This window comes from Neovison vison, chromosome 8, assembly GCF_020171115.1.
Source record: "Neovison vison isolate M4711 chromosome 8, ASM_NN_V1, whole genome shotgun sequence".
Classification (NCBI taxonomy): domain Eukaryota; kingdom Metazoa; phylum Chordata; class Mammalia; order Carnivora; family Mustelidae; genus Neogale; species Neogale vison.
Window position 1 is genome coordinate 111,582,026 of NC_058098.1, and position 23,528 is coordinate 111,605,553.

Consider the following 23,528-nt stretch of genomic DNA (forward strand, 5'->3'; position numbering starts at 1 on the left):
AAGAATTTAGCATAATGTCTGCCATCGTGTTTACGAATAAAACCTACTGTTAATCTCTTGGGCAACTGACCATGATTTCCTGTTGTGCCATTTTGACATTTGCTTCTAAGAAACAAAATAGTTTGGAGCACAGAAAACACAATCCTGAATCTTACCTGGAGGTAAGAAAGTGTTGTCATGGTCAGGAAATGGATAGAATTTCCATATTTTAGAACTTGGAGACTGGATCCTAAAAGGTCTGAACAGCCTATTGAAAGGATTGGGTTTATTTTTAGGGCAAGAAGCAACCAATGGAGAGCTTTAAGGGGGATATAGGGGGTCACATCTGTACTTTAGGAAGCTCATTTTGGCTGAACTGTGAAAATGGACAGATGAGATTTGGCAGGAATTTAAAGGAAGTGGTTGATTATATCAGTCCTCGCGTTGGGCACAGGTTGGAATCACTGTTCTGGGTTTACTCTCTCTTTTCCAACTACTCTCTGGGAGCAAATATGTAACCTTTCTGATCCTCACAGGTTCCCAAGACATTTGGAATTGTAAATCTTCCAAAGGGTCACTACCAATTGTTTCCTTCTCCTTTTTAAAGTTGAAATCTCCACTGTGTCATTTTTTATACCTGCCAGGCATTGGAATCAGTTGTAATTCTGGTTTTGTTTTGTTTTTTTATAAAAGGCAAAAACTGGTCTCCTCGTTTCCACTCGTATCCCTGTATCTTATTCTTTTTATTTTATTTTTTAAAGATTATATTTATTTACTTGACAGAGAGAGAGAGGGACAGAGAGAGGGAACACAAGCAGGGGGAGGGGGAGAAGCAGGCTCTTCACTGAGCAGGGAGCCCGATGTGGGGCTCGATCCCAGGACATTGGGATCCTGACCTGAGCCGAAGGCAAAGGCTTAATGAACGAACCACGCAGGCGACCCTGTACTCTTATTCTTCATGGAACCAGCAGAAAGATGTTTTTAATAGGAAACTCAGCGGATACCACTCTTCTGATCAGAACCTCCCTGAGTCCCATCTCTTTCACCATCAAAGCCAATGCCTTATGGTAGCCTCCATGCCCCTCCTAATCCATCCGCTGTCTGTTCCCAGCTCCAGAGCTCTCTCATCACACTGGTTCCTCTGTGGTTCCCAGACTATGCAAAGACAAGTCCCGCCGGGTCTTGGCATTTGCTGGAATTCTCTTCCTGTAGATATCCACAAGGCTTGGTCTCTTACTTCCTTCAGGATTTTGCTACAGTGTCGCCTTATCAGAGAGGCCTTCCTTAACCATCCAGTACAAAATCCTGCGTGCTGTGTGTGTACACACACACACACTCACACTCACACACACAGACTCCTTGTCTTACTTAACATTGCTTTCTGCTCCATCCCTCTAGCTTTTTTTAGCATCTGACATTTCTATTTATTTGTCTGTTTCCTCCCCAATAGAATATATGGTTTGCAAGGACAGAGACTTTGTTTTTGTTGTTTGTTTGTTTGTTTGTAATTCTCTGATGAACTCTTAGGTCCTAGGAGAGAGCCTAGCAGGTGATTCTGAAACACGTAGTTAGGCAGCACCCATAAATATTTGTGGAATAAATGGCTCATGATGGAATTGGAATCAGAGTTAGACCTTCCAATACTCTTGCACGTTGCTTCGGTGACTCCTTGGTTTTTTGTTTTTTTAAGATTTTGTTTATTTATTTAACAGACAGAGATCACAAGTAGGCAGAGAGGCAGGCAGAGAGAGAGGAGGAAGCAGGCTCCCCGCTGAGCAGAGAGCCCGATGTGGGGCTCGATCCCAGGACCCCGAGATCATGACCCGATCTAGAGGCAGAGGCTTAACCCACTGAGCCACCCAGGTGCCCCGTGTCTCCTTGTTTTGAGTGGCAATCCCACCCAAGCCCTGTAATGACTGATTAAGTAGACCCACTGACCATGAATCTTGGCATATTTTGAAAAGATGCTTTTTCTATTTTTTCAGCCTTTTCTGTAGATGTAGTTCTGCCATCACAACCTTTTGCCGAGGCTTGTCTGAGAAAAATGTTAGAGCTTATCTCCCCGTAGTGATGAGCTAAAAGGAGCTTTAGGCAAATGGTGGGCTCTTTGAGGGTCTGCCAGAAAGTGCTGGACCAGGGGGCTCCACCCAGGCCTTGGTGAATTTCCACGCCCTGCCATGACTGGCCAACCTGGGCCAGAGAACGTAGGTGAGTGTGTGGGTGGCTCTCAGACCGCCCCAGGCTGTGGAAGGTTCCAGTCTAGCTCCACTGTGAACTTTTTATCGGGCCACAAGACTATGTTCTGACTCAAGACGCCCCCTTGCCATCACTTTGTCTGATGTTGGAACTGGCCTTCTAGGCCAGAATTACCCTGACTTAGAGCAGACCCTCCTCTCTGTCAGCACCTTACAAGGCCTCAGGGGCAGAAGTGATGTCTGGGCAGAGAGGCGTTTTGCCTGAGCTGGTGGGTGAATTCAGAGCCATGGTTTCTCAGTCTGCCCCTTGGCCTCGTCTACCAGGCCCTGTGTGGCTCAGTGACTCTCCTGCTCGATCTGTAATTGCCTGCAGCCCTTCATCAGATGTGTAGTTTGTGGTCACTGCTGTTCTGCCAACGAGCTAATTTAGTTGGAATTATGGCTCCTGTTTTTTTTTTTTGGTCACTTGAACCCTCTGTAGAACTAATATGTGTTTTAGAATGGCCGTGGAAAGGATGACATAAACCCCGAGAAGGAACATTTTATGACTGGTAAAGCTGATTTCACAGCCTGCCAGACAAGGGTCTTAACACACAACTAGACTCAGGACTGTTATCTCCCTTTCCTGTTGCAGACAGCCACAGACTCTAGTGCGAGATCTGTCCCCAGATGTGGAGCACTGTGCTTTGAGACCCAGGTGCCCAGCTGCTAAGACATCAGGAGCACTGGGCTTGCTGAAGATGAGGAGGAAATGTGCTCTCAGCAAAATGTACTTTTCAAAATTGTACTTAATGTGCGGAAAGATTGCATTACAGAAGATTTCTTTTCCCCCTCAACTACAGCTTCTGTTGACTTTGTAGGAAAGCTTGAAGAGATCTCTGTGTTTCCAAGTCCATTTGGTGCAATGGGACATGATTTAAAAAACTGTGGTACAAGGTCTGCTCCAGAATTTAAGATCATCAAAAAGCCTTGTGTTGGCTAGGTTTTTAGAGTCTGAACTTTAAATTATCAGTCTTAATAAGGTGATTTTGGTAATGAAACGGTTTCTGGAAGGTAATTGTACTAACCAAAATTTAAAAGAAAATCTGCATTAGCAACAAGGAGAAAATTATTTAATGCATCAAAAGGTTTTTTTCCTCCCCTTATTGGCTCTTAGCATGCATAACTATGTATTCAACAAGGCAAGGTTATAATTGAACTTTTCATTTCCAATAAGTCAATTGTGTACATGGCCCAGTGAATGGAGACTACAAGTAGAAAATCCACACGTGGAGAGATTGAGTTGTAAATTTTTCAAAGGATTCCTTAATCACCGATGGATACTTAGAATAATTATTTACCATCGGTATTATGGTAGTCAAATTTAAACAAATCATTGGTAAAAGCAATAAAAATCAGTAATATGTCATGCTTTGGATCTGGCTCTGATGATGTGATTTTTTTTTTTCCCCACCCTCCCTCCATCTTATTTTTGCAAGTAGGTTGGGACACTCGGAAGTCTACCATTGTACAACATGCTGCGGTTAAAACCCTCACCTACCTTTTCGATGGGATGTCATCTGTTAGCCATTGTGGCTCTCTTATTTTCCCACGTGGACCTTATAAGTGCAGAGACAGAAATGGAAGGAGAAGTTAATGAAACTGGCGAGTGTACTGGCTCATATTACTGTAAGAAAGGGGTGATTTTACCCATTTGGGAACCCCAAGACCCTTCCTTTGGAGACAAAATTGCTAGAGCTACTGTGTATTTTGTGGCCATGGTCTACATGTTTCTTGGAGTCTCTATCATTGCCGACCGGTTCATGTCCTCTATAGAAGTCATCACATCTCAAGAGAAAGAAATAACTATAAAGAAACCCAATGGAGAGACCACCAAGACCACTGTGAGGATCTGGAATGAGACGGTTTCCAACCTGACCTTGATGGCCCTGGGATCTTCTGCTCCAGAGATTCTCCTTTCCGTAATTGAAGTGTGTGGCCATAACTTTACTGCAGGAGACCTGGGTCCTAGCACCATCGTGGGAAGTGCCGCATTCAATATGTTCATCATTATTGCCCTTTGTGTCTACGTGGTCCCAGATGGAGAGACGAGGAAGATAAAGCATTTGCGTGTGTTTTTTGTGACAGCAGCCTGGAGCATCTTTGCCTATACTTGGCTTTACATTATTTTGTCCGTCATCTCTCCTGGGGTCGTAGAGGTCTGGGAAGGTTTGCTTACCTTCTTCTTCTTTCCCATCTGTGTCGTGTTCGCTTGGGTAGCAGATAGGAGGCTTCTTTTCTATAAGTATGTCTACAAGAGGTATCGGGCCGGCAAGCAGAGGGGAATGATCATCGAGCATGAAGGAGACAGGCCATCTTCCAAAACTGAAATTGAAATGGACGGGAAAGTGGTCAACTCCCACGTTGACAATTTCTTAGATGGCGCTCTTGTTCTGGAGGTCGATGAGAGGGACCAAGATGATGAAGAGGCCAGGCGAGAAATGGCGAGGATTCTGAAGGAGCTCAAGCAGAAGCACCCAGAGAAAGAAATAGAGCAATTGATAGAATTAGCTAACTACCAAGTCCTAAGTCAGCAGCAAAAGAGTCGAGCTTTTTACCGCATCCAAGCTACCCGCCTGATGACTGGAGCCGGCAACATTTTAAAGAGACACGCAGCTGACCAGGCAAGGAAGGCTGTCAGCATGCATGAGGTCAATACCGAAGTGGCGGAAAATGACCCTGTGAGTCAGATCTTCTTTGAACAAGGGACCTATCAGTGTCTAGAGAACTGTGGTACCGTTGCCCTGACCATTATCCGCAGAGGTGGCGACTTGACTAACACTGTGTTTGTTGACTTCAGAACAGAGGATGGCACGGCCAATGCTGGGTCTGATTATGAATTTACCGAAGGAACTGTGGTCTTCAAGCCTGGTGAGACCCAGAAGGAAATTAGAGTTGGCATCATCGATGATGATATCTTTGAGGAGGATGAAAATTTCCTTGTGCATTTGAGCAATGTCAAAGTCTCTTGTGATGCCTCAGAAGATGGCATCCTGGAAGCCAATCATGTTTCTACACTCGCTTGTCTCGGATCTCCTTCCACCGCCACTGTGACCATTTTTGATGATGACCATGCAGGCATCTTTACCTTTGAGGAGCCTGTGACTCACGTGAGTGAGAGCATTGGCATTATGGAGGTGAAGGTATTGAGAACATCTGGAGCTCGAGGAAATGTTATCGTTCCCTATAAAACCATCGAAGGGACAGCCAGAGGCGGAGGTGAGGACTTCGAGGACACTTGTGGAGAGCTTGAATTCCAGAACGATGAAATTGTGTAAGTTGTTTTTTTATACCTGTGTGTGGGGTCAAGTGCCTTGGTGGATGGGAGAGTGGATGTCATTTTTTTTTTTTTTTAAACTAAATGGCACACAAGGAATGGAATATTTGCTATACAAGACCACTTGAAAACGCCCCCTGCTGTGCCACACTTATCAATCTGCTCCATATAGAGATCTTAATTTGGTTCTATTTTTAACTACTGTACTTTTGCATAATTTAAGTGCATTATAGCTGTTATTATAGAATGAGTTTTGTGACACAATTTATCAAACCGCTTATGATGGGTTGGGAAATTTGTATTCTAGTCTGAATCACATAATACACATGCAGAAAGGGAATATTTATTTATTTATTTATTTATCAAAAGGGAATATTTAGAACATTACATTAAGTCCCTAACTTATTACTGAGTACAAATTGGGAAAGCTTAAAAAGGAAACACCTTTGAAAAGAATTTCCTGGCTACCAAGGCTGGCTGGAATGTTTTTTTGCTGCTTTTATCTGATGCTGTATATTTGTGACGATGTAAGATAATGTTTCTGCTTACATGGTAATGCTTAATTAGGACTTAATGACCACCCCTGCTTTTTTTAGTCTTACGCCAGTGTGAGAAAAGTCATACAGCTCTTATGGAGTTCTAGTCTGATTTTATTTTCCATGGTTAGGTAAACCCTTCTACCCTATTGACAGAGTGATGGGGAGAGAATATGATTCTGTCCAAGCCTTTTTGTTGACAGGGAACAGGTCAGAGAAAAGAACTGGGAACAATTTACTCTTCCTATTGGCACTTCATGGTGACACTTGCTAATGTATCACCAGGTGCCTGGTTGTGCAATGATTCTGCCTTTGACAGCTGCTGTTTAGAACTGTTCCTCCTCCCTTGCCTAAGAGGGGGCATTATACTCACCAAATGCAAGCCAGAAAGTTGACTCAATAAGCAGTGTCTAAACGGGAAGGAAGGAAGGAAGGAGGGAGAAAAGGAAGGAAGGAAGGAAGAAAGGAAAGTAGGATGGATGGAAGGAAGGAGGGAAGGAAGGAACGAAGGAAACTATAATATTTGCAATACAACAGAGGACATTACAATGATTGATCATGTTGGTTGAATCATTGGCAACTTAGGAATTTCCAGGAAAGAAAAAATATAATACAGTTTGTTCTAAAAATGGTTAACTCTTGCGTAAACGTTATGTGATGTGTCAAATGCCAAGTACATTCTCTCCAAAATGAAATTTCTCTTGCTAAAAGAAGAGGGTGGAGGGGGACGGGGGTGGAAATGGGCAGAGGGAAGAGATGTTCCTGCAGATGCCTTCCTTTTTACTTCTCCTTGATATTGTTTTATAGAGATGAACACTAACTGGGTATGATATCATGATGAAATCAAAGCAAAGATTATAATATCCACCTTCAGATGTGTGGGGGTAACTTTGGATGAATATCTGTTTTATGTTGCTTCTTATATTGTTAATGTTCCACGTGTTGAGGTGTGTTTTGTTGGACATGTATTTTACTGAAAGATAGTAATATAGAAGCAAATGAATATCCTGCCTACTTATGGAAGGATTTTCCCAGAGGCCTTGTATTGAATGAGATCCTGCCCACAATTAGCTCATAAACTTGAATCCTTTGTTAGGAATTCTTTCTCATTATATTTTCTAATCATTTCAGTTATGGAACCCTGTCGTATTAGATGGCCCTTGTAATCCATGTAAAAGTATATTGCATGTTACTAAAGGAGTATTGAATATTCTTAAATGAACTCACAAGGGTAGCACTTAAATATGACCCAATGGGTATTTTGTTTTGTTTATTCATTTTACTTAGGATGTTTTCTCCTGAAAATTTGGTCTTGTGTTTTGCTAAAAAGAACGGCTCTATACTTGTTTATTTGAGAGGCAGTCTTTCCTTATCGATTCTGCTGTCCAGGACTTTACCAAACTGTAGATAAATAACCTTTTTTTGGACACAATGTAGAAGAGGAAGAAGGGAAAAAAAAAAAAAGATTGACAGTGATTTGATGGAATAATTTATTCTGCCAAACTCCATTTAAAACATTCACCTATGCCATTAAATTGATTTAATTCTTGCTAAGGAAGGAATAGTGCCAAATTCCAGCTTTAGAGATTTAAATATCTTGTGAAAATTGGTAGGATGGGTAGTATTATTGGCATGCCATCTGTGTGTGTGTGTATGTATTCTTAGGAGTATTCTAGATCAATCACTAGTTCCTCGTTTAATAAAAACTCTTACTGTATTTTATTCACTAAGTTGAAATATGAAATTTTAGAAATGTCCAACGTCTTACTTATCAGTGGGACAAAATTACAGCCCTCCATTTTTTTTTCTTGAATTTTTATTTTAAAGAGTCTTCATCCTGACGTTATAGAGTGCTGAGAAGCTTTGTAGATGCTTACTACCTCTGTTGCTTAAATAAATTTGTTTAGGTGACTGGGACTTAGCGTTCAGCTAGGCACCGAGGATTTCAACATAATGCTTCTAGAAAAACATGATATTATCAAAGGCCTCTTGTTTTTCTCCTTCTTCTCCTTCTCTTCCCTTTTCTTCATGGGTCATTCTTCCCCTGGAAGTTGTTTCTAATGCCAGGTCCACACAGTCAGACCCAAGTGACAGAGTTGTCATCAGCTGGACCATGTGGACTTCAACCCGGTTTTTCCTGAAGAATGAATTTATGTCTCATCCAATTACATAATTAATCTTGAGAGGTGACTTTCTTAAAAACCTACAATACATAGATAGGACTGTTGATGCCAGTGAACTTTATTAACTATTTTTTAAAAAAAATCTTTTTTTGCTTTTCTGTTTAATGTCATGCACAAAGCCAGAATTTATGGTTTCTTTTCAGAGCACCATAAAGAGATGCTAGGAAAATCCTGGATTTCAAGCTTGCCTATTTTAAAAAGCCTTAAAGACAGGTAGATGGTTTTACCTTGGGTCCAGTGTAATCAGGGATGGAGATCAAGAGGCAGGCAGCTTTACTGATTCTTCAGTTTCTAAAGCAAGATAGATTCCTAATCTCTGATCTTATTTTTGTAGAAGTCATTTAAATGTAGAATATAAGCATATCCGTACCTATTCATTCACATTTCTATATAAATGAGTTGAATTATTTCAACCTGACCTTTTTTAAGATCAAAATCTGTATCTGAAAAAGATACTGATAAGTGATAAGTGGTGCTTGGAACCTTAAATAAAGTGTATTCTCAGTAAAGCATTTTCAAATTACAATGCAAAACCCATTAATAGAGATAATTAACAGTTAGCATGTGCTTTTGTATCAATTCAATCAGTGACAAATACTAAGCCCATGCCAACTAATCTTGACTTTCAACAGGGAATTCTGTCTAATGTTAACAGCTAATAAAAAATAAATGAAGAACATGCCAATTTGATTTGTGGTTTGGTAGGTGATATCCACAAATTTGAAGAGCCGCTAATGGTTGTTTTTTAATGATGCTAGTTTAGTGGTAATAATTATTACAAAATGTTGTTTGGTCTTCCAAGGTCTAATATGAGCTTGACTGTTCTGGAAAATGTTAAGGTTAATTAACTAACATAGATACAAATCAAATTCAATTACTTAGTTATAACCCAATAACAATACTTTTGGAGGAGGACGCAAAAGATCACGAGCATTTACTATTACCTATTTAAAATACAGAGTTGAAAGATGAGGTGTGTGGGTTGGAAAATGCATGGAATATATTGCTCAACAAATCAGTTTCCTGGAGGTTCCTAGCTACAATATAATTTATTAATCAATGGATCTGTCCAAAATTGATTTTGCTTTTTTTTTTTTTAAATTGATTTTGCTTTAATGACTATTATGTTTTCAGGTATGATTGTGACTTTTATTTTTAGGTTGTTAGTCACTGTACAGTACATCATTAGTTTTTGATATAGAGTTCCATGATTCATTGCTTGCGTATAAAACACAGCGATTGTGACTTTGTTAAGTTTAGAAAATATGATATGCAAGATGTCCCAACAAATATAGCTATTTGACACTCAATATTTATATTGCTTTTTCTGGAGAAAGAAACAGAAAAGAAATAAAATTTCAGTATTATATAGGCTCAATGGCATTATTATTATTATACTCCAGGAAGAAGAAATACTTTGTTTTTGCTACCTATATTACCAGTATTCTATTCTTGCTCTGTAGAATTCCAGGGAGTAAAGACCTAGCTTTATAAGACAGCAGTTCAGTTCGGAGAGTAGGACAAATGTATAATGCAAGAAAGCAGCCGGCTGTTTAAGAAAAAAAAAAAAAAAGATGAAACAAAAATTGTAAGAAAACTTCAGGTGGTCAGAACAGAAGAATAATTTTGTATCTTTAGGGGAATCAGAAATGATGAAAAGCACTACAGAAAATAATGCTAGACAGGAAAGGCCATTAGTACATATTTGAATTCAACATACTCAAGATTTACTTTAAAGGAAGAAGAATTTTATTTGATACATTTAATCTATTAGAATGATGGAACCATGATTTTATTCTGATATAAAACTTTCTTAGGTAATATGCTGATGTAAGAAATTTAGATGAAATGATTTTAGGATTTTAATGGATTTCAGCTTTGGTGGATTATCTTCTCAGACTGCAATATTTGTCTCTTCTTAAATCCAAACCACATGTAGTATCATCTGCAAATCTAAATTATAAGTACAAGAAGTGTTTTTATAAATGCATATGTTTTCATGAATGCAGAACTATTACAAACATAAGGCAGGGTAACAGCCAAAAAATATTTTGACTTCCCATTCAATATTGCCAGAAGCCTAAATTGATTATGTGCCTCAGGGTTGTTTACTATGTCAATCAGATTGCCATGTTTACTGTGGTAATCTCATTTTCCCACTGCTGATTAGAGTTTAGGGTTATAATATAGTTATGTAAAGAAGTTTTATCTTAGCAAATGAGAAGATGTCATAGTTCAGACATACTGAAGTGTTTAAATTATGGACTCTTTTCTGAATCATCATTCAAGGTCATTCCAGAGGGGGATGATTGCTTTACTTGGTTAGGGCTAGAATAGAATTCCTGTACCAATCACTCTGCACATGCTTAGTAAGCTACTGATCTGTGCCCAGTACTGGGCTAGTTATTACGAAGGGAACAGAAAAAATCTATTCCTTATACTCTAAAATGGGAGATGATGAGATAACTCATATTTTGAAAGGGACACACACCATTATGAAGACATGGGGGACACAGTAGAAGTCTAAATTTTGGACAAAATATTTGGAGTTGCTTTTGAAGGATAGAAGGCATAACCAGAGAGAAAAATGTGTTTTTTAAGATGGAGCAGTATCTTGGTAAACCTGAAAGTATGGACCATTTCACTAAATAGACGGGATGGTTATCAAACTGAATGAAAGATGCAATGAACAGTGATTTTCTTTAATGGGATTTTAGATCCTCGTGAAGGTATTTAAATTAATCTGAGTATATGTCCCTTTAAGCTAGTCACAGAAGAGCAAACACCTAATGATTCTACTTATATGAGATAGCTAAAATATTCACTCCTAGAAACAGAAAGCAGAATTGTGGTTGCCAGGGGCGGGGGGGGGGGGGGGGGGGAGGAAAGGGAGGGGTTCAAATCAGCAGGTATAATGTTTCAGTAATGCAACATGAATTAGTTCTAGAGAGCTACTATATAACAACATTGAGCCTGTAGTTAGCACTATTGTACTGTGCACTTAAAATCTGTTAAGAGAGTAGAGTTCAGGGTGTCTGGGTGGCTCAGTGGGTTAAAGCCTCTGCCTTTGGCTTGGGTTGTGGTCCCAGGGTCTTGCTTGCGATAGAGCCCCGCCTTGGGCTCTCTGCTCAGTGGGGAGCCTGTTTCCCTCCCACTCTCTGCCTGCCTCTCTGCCTACTTGTCTCTGTCAAATAAGAGACTTGACTCTGTCTGTCAAATAAATAAATAAACTCTTAAAAGAAAAAAAAAAGAGGGTAGAGCTCATGTTAAGAGTTTTATATTAAATTAGGTAAATATAAATAAAAGAGCTGATCTACTTTTACAAAAGAAAAAGCTCTAGTGCTTTTCCCTCTCTACCAGATTGCCTCTTGTATTTCTAAAGAAAATTTACAAGATTTCTAATAACATGTGGTCAATATTTTGTTTTGCACTTTGTGAATTAGTGGTTGATCTCTAGGGATGCTTTTGACTTACCTGAATCCTGTTCCCCCTTGAGCTGCCCTTAACCCATTGCACCTCCCCCTTTTGTCCCATTTTTTCAGGGTTAGCAGGGCACAGCCACCCTCCTGGTAAAGACTGAGCAGGTTTTATACTAAATTGTTGAAGTAGGAAGCAATTTTCTTTGTTTTGTTTTGCTTTTTTTCTGAGGACACTGGTAACCCGGGGAAGAGACTTAGGCATGCTTAATTCCGTTGAATGAGCAATCTTGAGGGTCTAACACCTATGGTGGGGTTATTTGTTGTTATGCTGCTCTGTCCTTACTAGCTCAGGTGTAGAAACCTGCCTGTGGGTTTCAGTGTATTGAGAACAATAGAGGCTTTCCCATAAAATATCTCCGTCATGTTCTGTCGTGGTTCCTGACATCTGCTCATGGGAGAAACATTCTGGGGGGGGTTGGGGAAGCTGTTAGGCCGCTATTACATTATACACACCACGGGATTCTTAAGTGTTATCCTTGCGAGAGGATAGAACAGAAGTGGCTTTGGGCCAGGTGGCAGGAAAGAAAGAGAGGACAGCCAAATGTAAGGTGGGTGAGTGGCACTAGCCATGATCTTTGTAACTGCTCAGGACGAGCCCACAGCAGGGAGCCCTGTGGAAGGTGCCGGCCAAGAAAGCAAGAGACTGCAGCAGCTAGTGGCTTTAGCTCCTGGCTTCCCACACTGCCTTGTGCTTTCTGCTCTGATAGTGGGGAAGTCCAGAAGGCCCTGGGAGGGAATGCAAGCCGTCAACAATATGGGCAGAATTAAAGGAAATCTCCTCCTTTGCTTCCTCTCCTGGCTCGACATACTGCCTACGTAATGCCCATCTATTTGCCAAAGGTTGAGCCAGCCGGGGTTCATTCTTCTCTCAGGCCCATACAGCTGTCTCACTGTAGAGCCAGGCGAAATCAACAATGCCTTTTCATTTCCTGCCTTTCTCCTGAGGATTTGTGCTCTAGATGACATTTTCTTTCCTTCTTCTAATGTCTCCACAGGGTCAGATAGGGGAATAGACATTGTGTTCTTTGGTGACAGCAGAAGAGAGGGAGGCAGGGGGCAAAAACAGAGCCCAGCACAGAACTTTGCCTTTCAGGCTGGTGTTCATAACAGGGCACCCAGGGAAATTCCCTTACACCTGGTGATTCAGATAGTGATGGAAACAGCCTGGGATATTTTATTTCCAGGAGGCTGAGGCATGGGGGATCTGGAGTTCTGGGTACTCTTGAAGCCCTGCAATGACCCTGGAAACTCAGACCACTCCACTTTTCCATGTTAGACTCCCTGAGATAAAGATGGACTTAGAAGGAATTCAACTTGGATTCCATACCCACGTTGGAGCTCTACCTGGGTTTCCTCCGAGCTTCGTGATTTTCAGGAAATGACTTGCCCTCCCCTCACCTGTACAATGAGGATGAGAGTGGTAGATGGTGGCATGGGGTAGCGGTGATTGGGGTGGTGATGGCTGTGATAGGGGCAGGGGTGGAGGAGGTGGATGTGGTGGTGGTGGTAATGGCGTTGGAGGTGGTTTGGGATGGGATGGTGGTGGTGGTTATGGTCCTGGTGGTGGTGGTGTTGGTGTTAGAGATGGCGGTTCTGGATAGCGTGGGTCAGGAGGTGATCATGACGGTGGAGATGGTAGTGGTCTGAGATGTGTTGGGAGCCAGGTTTCATGCTGTTTTTCTTACAACGTTCATTTGATTTCATCTTCATATCAACTGTTAGCTAGGTGCTTTTATACTCCTGTCACAGATGGAGAACCTGAGGCTTCACACAGCGAATAGGGATGGATCTAGAATTTAGCGGTAGGGCTGCCTGACTCTAAAATCTGCAGGGCTTCATTTGGGGTGGTTCTCCTTCTGAACGACTTTCCCAGGTGAGGATGAGCATGTGTGTGGGGGGGAGGGAGCTTTTAGTGTGGTCATCTGGACTGCAGCATCTACTCATGTGGTTCTGAGGATGAGAAACTAGAGCAGCGGACTGTGTTTTCTGGAACTGCTGAACATGCATGAACCACACTGTACCCCACCCCCACTCTCTGTTAACCCAGAAGCGCCTTGAGTAAACTGAGTGCGAAAGGCAAGAAACATGCTAATGGTATAATCCTTCCATGTACCTGACCTGTTCAATTATTGTCTATTCTTTTGTCCCTTGTGGTATTTATTTTCACTTTGTGCCTAAATGAAAAAGAAACTTCTTTATTAGTAGCTATCTGTCATTGCCTGCACTGGCCTTGTACAATGTAACTTCCTAACAAGGCTGAACAGTGAATGTAGCTTTTCTCCGTTCTTAAAATAGTAGTTTCTTGATCGATCTTTCTTATGTATGTTATAAGACAGTGTAAATTAATGACGACAGAGAAGCAGTACCAAAGGATGCTTGTTACCTTGTCAGCACAACAAACAGCTTACCAAGTTCAATTCTCGGTCCCCCCAGAAATGGTAAGAATTGGTTAGGAAGTTTTCTAGAACAAGGGACACATGTGACAGTTCCTCTGATACAAACCTTCTCAAGTGAAATGGAAACTTTAGATACTTTTTAAAAAGCCCAATGCCAAGTCACTCTTGCTTCCAAACTATATTTTCCCTAGGGGACAAGAACAGTAACAAAGAAAACTTCTACTTAAAATCAGGTGACTGTCAAATGATAACTTGCATACACTCTATACAAAAATCAGTGTTCAAGTGTGTCTGTAACTACTTTGCTTTTTGAATAGAGTAGTTTTATTTTATTTGTTTTCTTAAGTTTTGGAGGTGAATTATTGGTCTGTTTGGAGTAAACTTGTTGTCAATGTGTTTATAAATATAATTAATTATAACCTCTAACAGAAGCCTCCAGAGGTTCTCTTTTAACAGAGAAGTTTTCTCTTACAACACATACACATGCACTCATTTACCAAGGTAAAGGTGAGAAAGTAAAATTAAGTCCTGTTTACATAGAGCTTAATATTTAGGGCACAGTTAAAAACAAACAAACAAACAAACAAAAACAAAAAAACAATTCTCAGAGGATAGCTTTCATTCTCACACACAAAATGTTATAATCTTGACACAGTTTTAAAAATGAGCTATTTAGTTCAATGTGTGTATCTCTGCATGTGAGATTTAGGTATTCGCTGAAAGAGGGAGAGAGAGAGGAGGCAGAGAGAGACAGGAAGGAGAAGGGTCAGAAGGGGGAAGATCCGGGATCAAGAAAGGGGCAGAGGGAATTTGGGGGGAGGGCAAATGGGGGCAGAGAGGTGTGGTGACAGAGGTGTGGAAACTGAGAAAGGGACAAAAGGAGGAAGCAAGGAGGTAAAGTGGGAGGAGGGGAGGGAGAGGGACAGGGAAGAGGAAAGAGGGAAGGAAAAAGAAGAGAGGCAGAGAAGTACATCCAGGCAGAGGGAGGAGGCGGACAAAAGAGAGTGGTGGGGAGGCAGGGGCAGAGGGAGGCTCAAAGAGTCAGAAAAGGGAGGGGTAGGCAGATAAAGAGCCAGGAGGGAAGAAGGGCAGCAGGCAGAGGGACAGAGACAGATACAAAGAATTTGCAACCCTGATTAGATTTCAGTTATTACTAAAACGAAGTGAAGCCTGAAATTAGTCCAGATTCTTGCTCAAGCAAACAAAAGGCAGTAGGAGAGTACGAAAGTAGACAGGAGATTCACTCAAGCTGCTGCTTTATTAAAAATAGACAACAACTTGGTCCTTGAAACCAAATGTATATACAGTTGCCTCAGTATGTTTGGGAAGCCAGAGGAAGCTTATGGAATCTTCTTAGATCTGAGAGAATGGGTAGGGGTGCTACCTTTTCACTGGTTCCTGCTTTCAGCAAATGTTTGAGGAGCACGTGTTCGGTGTCGAGGTCGTTGCAAGGTTATGGAAGAACAATGGAGACAAAGACCTCATGTCATGCCATGGACCTCATGTCCCTGAGGTGGAGATGCGGATAACTCAGTCAAACACTAGTGCGGGTGTTTCACTACCCTGTGCCTTCTTTGGCATTCTCTCGGCACTCTTAGTATTGATGGGGCTCTTGCTGGTGGTTAGGCTGAGAACAAATGATAATGAGCTGGCAGCATCACCTGGCCATGGCCACCTCTGACAGCAGCAACCCACCCAGTGCCTGCTCTTGGTTCATAGAAGTGATGGACTCAGAGGGGTGTGGTGTAAGGAAAGGAGGCCATATTGGTTTCACTTGGCTCGCACTGTTTCCTTATCCTCTGTGTTATTGAGGGAGCTTATGCCACCCCGTGTGAGTTCTTCTCCGAAATGATAATATATTGAGCATGAACAAGCAAGGCTATTACAGACACCATAGCTACGTAGCCCAGGGATTTGCTACCAGGGGCTCGGTGCCTTCAGGATCTCGGACTCTGGTAGGCTAGCATCTCAGAACATCCTGACATGCTATTGAAGGAGGACACCCAAATTTCCAAGGAAAGACAGAAAGCTGTGGGAGGTCTCTTTGAGTTGCTGTTAATACGGACAAAAGGACTCTATATGGATGAATTTTGGGATACTTTTAAAGTGATGTATTATAGGAAATGATTCGTCTGACCTACACATAGTCTCTAATAGGATGGTAGAATATGAACAGTATTAAATAATGTATTAATAACACAATCACTATAAACATGACTATAGATAAAATATCAAGTATCCTAAAATAATCACATAAAGCATATCAAGTCCTCATCTGGATGGGTACCTGACAATATCTATGGCTAAAATATCCTGCAAAACTTCATTGTTTGAGTGACAGGCATATTCTGTAGGTTTGAATTCTTTCAGGAAAGGAGCATCTTTCCTAATATCCCATAATCATTCTTCCATAATCATTGTATACTGTGATCTCTTAAATTCATCTGTTTTTGTTTGGGTTTTAATTTAATGACTCATTCCTGCATACAGAGCCTTCGAAATATTTTGAGGTGGATCTGGGTCTTGGGCCCTACAGGAAAGTGTTCCAGTCTTCTGGTCTACTGAGTTTTGAGTCCTTGAATGTGCTATATATATATTTATTACATATGTAACATAAATATAGAAAATATATTTTTTCCTTTTTTTTTATAGGGCATCAGGGAATCAGTGCACCAAATTCTAACTATGTGCATTTTAAATTTGTTGCTTCCCAAACTTGCAAATAGAATAAGTATGCATGGTAGGTATCCATGGTGGACACAGATGACAGCCTTACAAAGTCAAGTGCTTAGCATCTCGCTTGGTGGATGGGTTTCCTGACAGTTGTAATGGCCACCCACGGGCATCTTCTGCAGCGATGTAATGATCGAGAGCACAGGCTCTGGGGCCGGATTAGCAGGGGTTTAAGTCCTCCTTCTCACTCATAGACTGTATAAATGCATAAATGTTTAGCCTGTTTCCATTTCAGTTCCATCATCTGTAGCATGAGGGTAATAGTACCTATTATAAAAGATTACATCCAGTTAGCCAGTACCTACCTTATACTAAGGACTTAGTAAATGTTTGTTGTTATTGTTGCTGCTTTTAATTCCTTCCCAAATGACTGTTGGCACAAGTCAAATCTAGTCTTGCTGGGAAGTAGGCACAGGTGCTTCTCTTATCTTCCTTTTCTTTTCTTTTTTTTAAAAAAAAAAAAAAAAAAGAAAGCACCCTATTGGATTTTGTGATTCTGTGTGTATGGTGTACATCAGTATGTGTGTGTGTGTGTGTGTGTGTGTGTGTGTATGTGTGTGCACGCTGACATTTAAGGTAGGGGCACTCAAGGCATATAGTTTTCTTCTGATACCCTAGTAAAAATGATAGCTAGGGAAAGTGATCAAAATGATCAAAATTATAACAAGATGCTGTCCAGAGTGTGCGCCATCAATGAAATCAGCATTTTGGTGGAGAAGGGGAGGAAAAAAGATATAACGTGGAGCCCGGAGTGTTGGAGCTGCTGGGGAACGTGGGAACGGTCAGAAAGAAGACTTTTTCCTTTTACGTAACACTGTACTATTTACAAGGTGCCTGCATGTCTGTTTCATCTTCACACCAACCAGGCATTAGCACATCTATTTTAGGGCACAGGGAGTGCCACAGTGATTAATTCCTAATGGGGGCTCAACAAATGGTTTTTTATTAGACAGCAGAAAGCCAGAAGGAAGCAACAAAGACTTTTACAGATGGGAAATTTAAGTTCAGAGAGTTAAATGAATTGTTCTAAGTGGCAGGACCCAAACTGGAAACCAACTACATGGACAGCTCCTCTGGTAATCCTGACAATCCCCCCAGCGGAGTAGTCTAGGACTTAGCCGGTGGCTCTTTCCTAAGCAAGTCCAGCTCCTGAGAAACTGCCTGGCTGGGAACCTGCTCACACCCACAAACCTTTCATGGTGTCTATTCACCTTATTATCCTTTTGAAGAGTATTTTAACAAGTTTCCTTCTGGATTGGATTGTCCAAGGAGAGAAAAATGTGCTGCATTTTGATTCCTTGAGCCCTGCATCTCTGACTCAGAGGAATGTCTTTGGTGATGATAGAAATATGCCTGAGAAGTTTTCAAAAGATGTACTGAGTCATTCAGGATTAGAGTTGGGGGGAGGGTTATGATTGAAACAGTAAGGATAATAATATACTGTATCGAAGTAGTGGGATGTTCACTTTTCTTACAGCTTCTCTGAAATGAAATTCCTCATGTGATGCTGCCAGGATCATGTTCTTACTCTTAGCCCAGAACAAAAAGGTGTGTGGAATGGGTGATTCCTGTTCCTTTTGCTGCCTTAAAAGAAGCCTGTTCAGTTAGCAACTTACCCATGAATCCTCCTCATACCTGACATGCCACTGTGGTTCTTATTATCTAAATTGATCTTTATTCCTCACCAGGTGTGATACTGCATACATCCATGTATTAGTGGACCATTTAATTCAACATGAATCTGTTTAACTTTTTTTTTTTAAGATTTTATTTGTTTATTTGGCAGACAGATATCACAAGTAGGCAGAGAGGCAGGCAGAGAGAGAGGAGGAAGCAGGCTCCCAGCTGAGCAGAGAGCCCTATGCAGGGCTCAATCTCAGGACCCTGAGATCATGACCTGAGCCGAAGGCAGCGGCTTAACCCACTGAGCCACCCGGGTGCCCCCAAATCTGTTTAACTTCCTAATTGTGACTTATTTTTTACTTAATCTAGAGATTTGAAGAATATCAGGAGAGTCCCCACCCCCCCCTTTTTTTTCCAAGCTCAGAATTTAGTGGGGAATAAAAGAAATATAATTACAATATAAAATGATATAGTTCTGGGGCACCTGGGTGGCTGAGTCGGTAAGCGTCTGCCTTCTGCTTAGGTCATGATCTCAGGGCCCTGGGATCAAGCCTTGCATTGGGCTCTCTGCTCAGCGGGGAGCCTGTTTCTCCCTCTTGCACTCCCCCCTGCCGTGCTCCCTCTCTCTCTCTCTCTCTGTCAAATAAATAAAAAAATCTTAAAAAAGAAGAATAAAGTGATATACTTCTGATGATAGCAAGATATACAAAATGCCACAAGAGTTCAGTAACTCTGGTCCATAATTTACTACTTTAATTTCTTGTCTTCTTTCCTCTCTTTTTCCGTTTTTTTAATGACGAAAAACAAAACAACAACAACAACAAAAAAACCAACGGAATCCTCTCAGTAATTGTGGAAAATATGTGGAAATCTCATCTGAGCCATCTGGAAATGTAATAATTTTTTTTCACAATTATGACCCTACTGGATATTCACAGCATGTTGACCAATTCCTTGGTGAAAATAATTCCTAAATAAACATGGTTCATCTGAATCTGTATTGGTGTAGGACAGATGGGGTCATCAAATATATATTAAACCTTCCTGCAAGAAATTTCAGTGTGTTAAAATCCAGTTAGTGAAACTGCTTCTTCTGAATTTATTGATAATATAAATTCTGTAAATAAACATATTTCCCTGAAGTCAGATGCACAGTCTAATGTAACACAATAACTAACACAGGACATAAATCTGTGTTAGGAAGGAAATAAAAGCACTTAAAAATGGATTTTTTACTATAGTAGTTTTAATGAGTACCTTGCTTTGAACACATTTCTATTTTTAAAAATTTTACCTTTAAACTCTTCAGCAAAACTTAATCCTAACACTTGCTTTAGAACCAATTAAACTTTATATTACACTGAATGTTAAGAAATAAATCTTGACCACATTTTTCTTAGTTAAACTCAGAAGTCCCAGTGATGGCTTATGGGCCAGTCCTCCCCAAGTCCCCACTCTTCTTTCGTATTAAAGTCTGTTGCATTAAAACCGGGGACAAGATGCAGAGCCAAGAGAGCCTGCTTTGCATTATTTCAAGAAGCGGTCAAATATCAACAGTCCAGGAAATTTTACAATGCTGATTTACAGACACTACTTTACCTTGCCCCCTGAGAGAGAAGTTTGTAAGTTAAAATTTTCATTTGGAGTCCTTTACTTTTTCTATCTCCCTTGCCCTATTGGAAAATGTACTATCTAGGGAAAAGCTAGATTTTGATCACTTTCTCCCTGCCAGGTGTATGGTCATTACTAAAATAAGTAAAGAGTATAATGCAGAAGACAGTGGAATGCAGAAGGAAGCACACATGTTTGACCTTAATCCTCAGACCTAGCTCTGCACTAATCAGATCCAAGGCTTTGGGCGAGTCATTTCCTTTCCCTAGCTTCCATTTTCTTGAAAGCAAAATCAAGGAGTTGAAGTAAATGTTCTAGGTTTTCCTCTATCTTGAAAATGGTTGTTGTTCTTCTGAGAGAAAACATTAAAAAAATCACACAACACTGAATAAGACTTACAGTCAAGTATGAGGAAACTTAATTTATATGTGTGTTTTAAAATCACTCTTTGCCTTAGTTTTCTTGACATAATTTTTTATTGAAAAGAAACATGTGGGGGGGTGGGCCCTGGGTGGCTTAGTCAGTTAAGCATCTGCCTTTGGCTCAGGTCTTGATCCCATGGTCCTGGGATCAAGCCCCATCAAGCTCCCTGCTCCGCAGGGAGTCTGCTTCTCCCTCTGCCTGCTGCTCCCCCTTCTTGTGCTCATGCATGCTCTCTCTCAGGTAAATAAATAAAATCTTAAAAAAAAAAAAGGAAAAGAAACACATTGAAGGACAACAAACGATATAAAAAAAACAAATCAGAGAAGCTTACATCCTTTCTTAGGAAGCCCTGTAAATTTCTGAACTTGCAAAATTTTATATGTCCACTGGATTGATCTGGTAAAGGGGTCATACCAAGTTTGTTTCAATGTCTTAACATATATTGACATTCCTGTCACAAGGTATCTAAGGAAACCCCTTAATTCATTGTCCAAGTTGGAGCACTTTTTCAAGTAAAATGGGGCCCTATAATAATTTTGCAGGTGTAATAATTAGGAAGTACAGCACAGCTAACTGCATTTTGACCACTATCTATGTGTGTGGTGTCTCAGAGAAGTAAAGATTGCTCTTCTGTTAAAGACATTTGTAATAAGAAAGCAATAGTCCTAAGAAATGAAAGTCTTTGATGTTTCTGTCTATTTGCTTCTCTTGCCCATACCCTCTCCCATCTTTTTCAATGAAGCTATTCAAAAATCATCTTAATACAACTTAGCTAGTAAACACATCTGCTGGAATGGAGACAGATATGAGGAATTAATTAGATTAGAGGCAATGGAAGAGGGAATCCATTATACTTAAACCACAACTCCAGTGGTTTGCTAGTCAAACCACATTGGCAGGGTTTTTCTTTTTTTTTTCACATGGAATAAATAATTGATTTTTCTCCTGTGACTTCAGGGAAATTGTAGGGTTGCTGCTGAAAAAGATCTGTAAGATTTTCAATATGGTGTCTCTGTGTCACTTAAAAGTTACCAGTTATGTCTTTAGGTTAAAAAAAAAAAATCTCTGATGTCCCTTCCAGCTCTAAAATGTAAGTATTCAGCAGTGGTACACCCTCATGAGACCCCATGACCTGTATTACCGTACCTTGCTCTTAGTCTTGGTTGTCCAAGTGTCAAGAAATGCCTGGTATGCTTCTAATCTACCATGCCTCTTTAGGCATCCCCATCAGCTTTTTCTTGCTGATGTCCATGGACATTGCTCAGGGCTCTGTCCTTAAATACTCTTCCATTCTCTTCTCCAACAACTATCTGAGGTAGATAGTCCATGCTCTTTGGCATTCTGAGGACACAGATCTGTCTGTATCCTTTCTCCCCTAATATTGCCATCTGCATAGGGTTTTCTCAACTTGATGCCTATTGTCCTCTTATAAATATACAGTATTACCTTTATCTAACCAAAAGCATGTTTCAAGATGGCTGTAGGAGTAGAAAAAATAATAAATTGATCCCTAGGTATAAACCAATTCATTTCTAATTGTTAGCTCTGTTTGCTCTAATTTGTCACACCTTAAAGGTGTGACAAATGAAGCTTATTTATTGATTTAAAAAAAGGTAATGTGGCACCTCGGTGGCTCAGTAGGTTAAAGCCTCTGAATTTGGCTCAGGATCTTGAGGTCCTGGTTTTGACCCCTACATCAGACTTTGCTGGGCGGGGAGCCTGCTGACCGCCCTCCCTGCCCCCTACCCCCCCCCACCTGACTCTCTGCCTACTTGTGATCTCTCTCTGTCAAATAAATAAAAATATTGAAAAAAATTAAATACTAAAAAAAGGGAAAAGGTATTGCAAAAATACATGAACAATGAATGAAACTCCAAGAGACTAAAACAAGTCCTTATTTAAAAATAAGACTGTGGATGGAACAGAAAAATAATTGAAGTATGGAATATTTTAATGAATGAAGTGCTGGTTAATTATAGATCGGTGAAGGTTTTGACAATACAGAGTTTAGTACAAGGGAAAAATCAATCAGGCAAGAATCAGTTAGTTGCCCTAGAAATATTCAAAAGTAAAAGAACATCTGAGAGTTTTAACTGACCACAAGTTTGAAGTTACTCAGCAGTGTATGGGTAACACAATGTAATGGTCCCAGTGTGTTTGGAATAAGTCACCTACACTGTCTCATTACACATAAGTGGTTCTACATCCCATTTGGGACCTTACATGAAAACAGATGTGTACAGATGTTTGCATCCCCACAGTCTAGTGCTCTCTGATGCTAGAACCTCAGTAGTTCTCAGAGTTTTGATCTCAATATAAGATATTTTTTGTTCAATAAAATCAATGCCTCAAATAAAAGAGAAGACTGCAGTTTCAATCACAAGTTGTTCTGTGTACACTGCGATTTGTATTTCATTTTATAAAATACTTGAAAGATGTGAACAATGTTTTCATCTTGTAGAAATCAGGTGTTAATTTTCTGTTTGTAAATTGCTCATACAATTAAGGGACCATTCACACATTAGGTTATTTCTCCTCCATGATTGTCATGAATTTTCTTTTTCAACTGGTATAAAATGTAGTACTCAAGAAACACATTTTCTTAGCACCTGTTAGGTGGTAAACTGGTATATATAATTATAGACAACATGCAGTGAAATATCTCATCAAATGCTTACAATGGGTCAAGTCAGTTCATGAGAACATAACGCATCTTCTTCTATTGACAACTATTACATTCCCACCTATTTATCTAGAAATGAGTAAATATAAGTGTCTGCCTTATAAACAAAGAAAGTTGGAATAAAACTTACTGACACACAGTACACCTTTGTATGCCTTTGAGTTCCTACCTAAAAGATAATTGATTTATAGCATGCTGTGCAATGATATTATATATAATAACGCTTCCTACAAGCTATAGGACATGAGTGTTTTCACTTGGCATTGATAGGAGACTCATGTGGTATTTGGAGAGAAGAAACATACAAGGTTTAAAGTAAATCCATGCTAGCAATATGTGAATTCTTCCTGGCTGTTTTTAATTAAGAAAAA

At 40.3% G+C, this 23,528-nt stretch overlaps 1 protein-coding gene across 7 annotated transcripts in view; it reads left to right on the forward strand.

Annotated features, from left to right (window-relative positions):
• SLC8A1 (solute carrier family 8 member A1) overlaps nt 1-23,528 on the forward strand; it is a 330,601-nt gene that overhangs the window by 17,616 nt on the left and 289,457 nt on the right. For all 7 annotated transcript variants that reach the window (XM_044261685.1, XM_044261688.1, XM_044261682.1 and 4 more), the window contains exon 2: nt 3,656-5,487. In XM_044261685.1, the coding sequence (XP_044117620.1) occupies nt 3,689-5,487 (1,799 nt within the window). In that variant the 5' untranslated portion in view covers nt 3,656-3,688. The remainder of the gene's footprint in view (nt 1-3,655; nt 5,488-23,528) is intronic.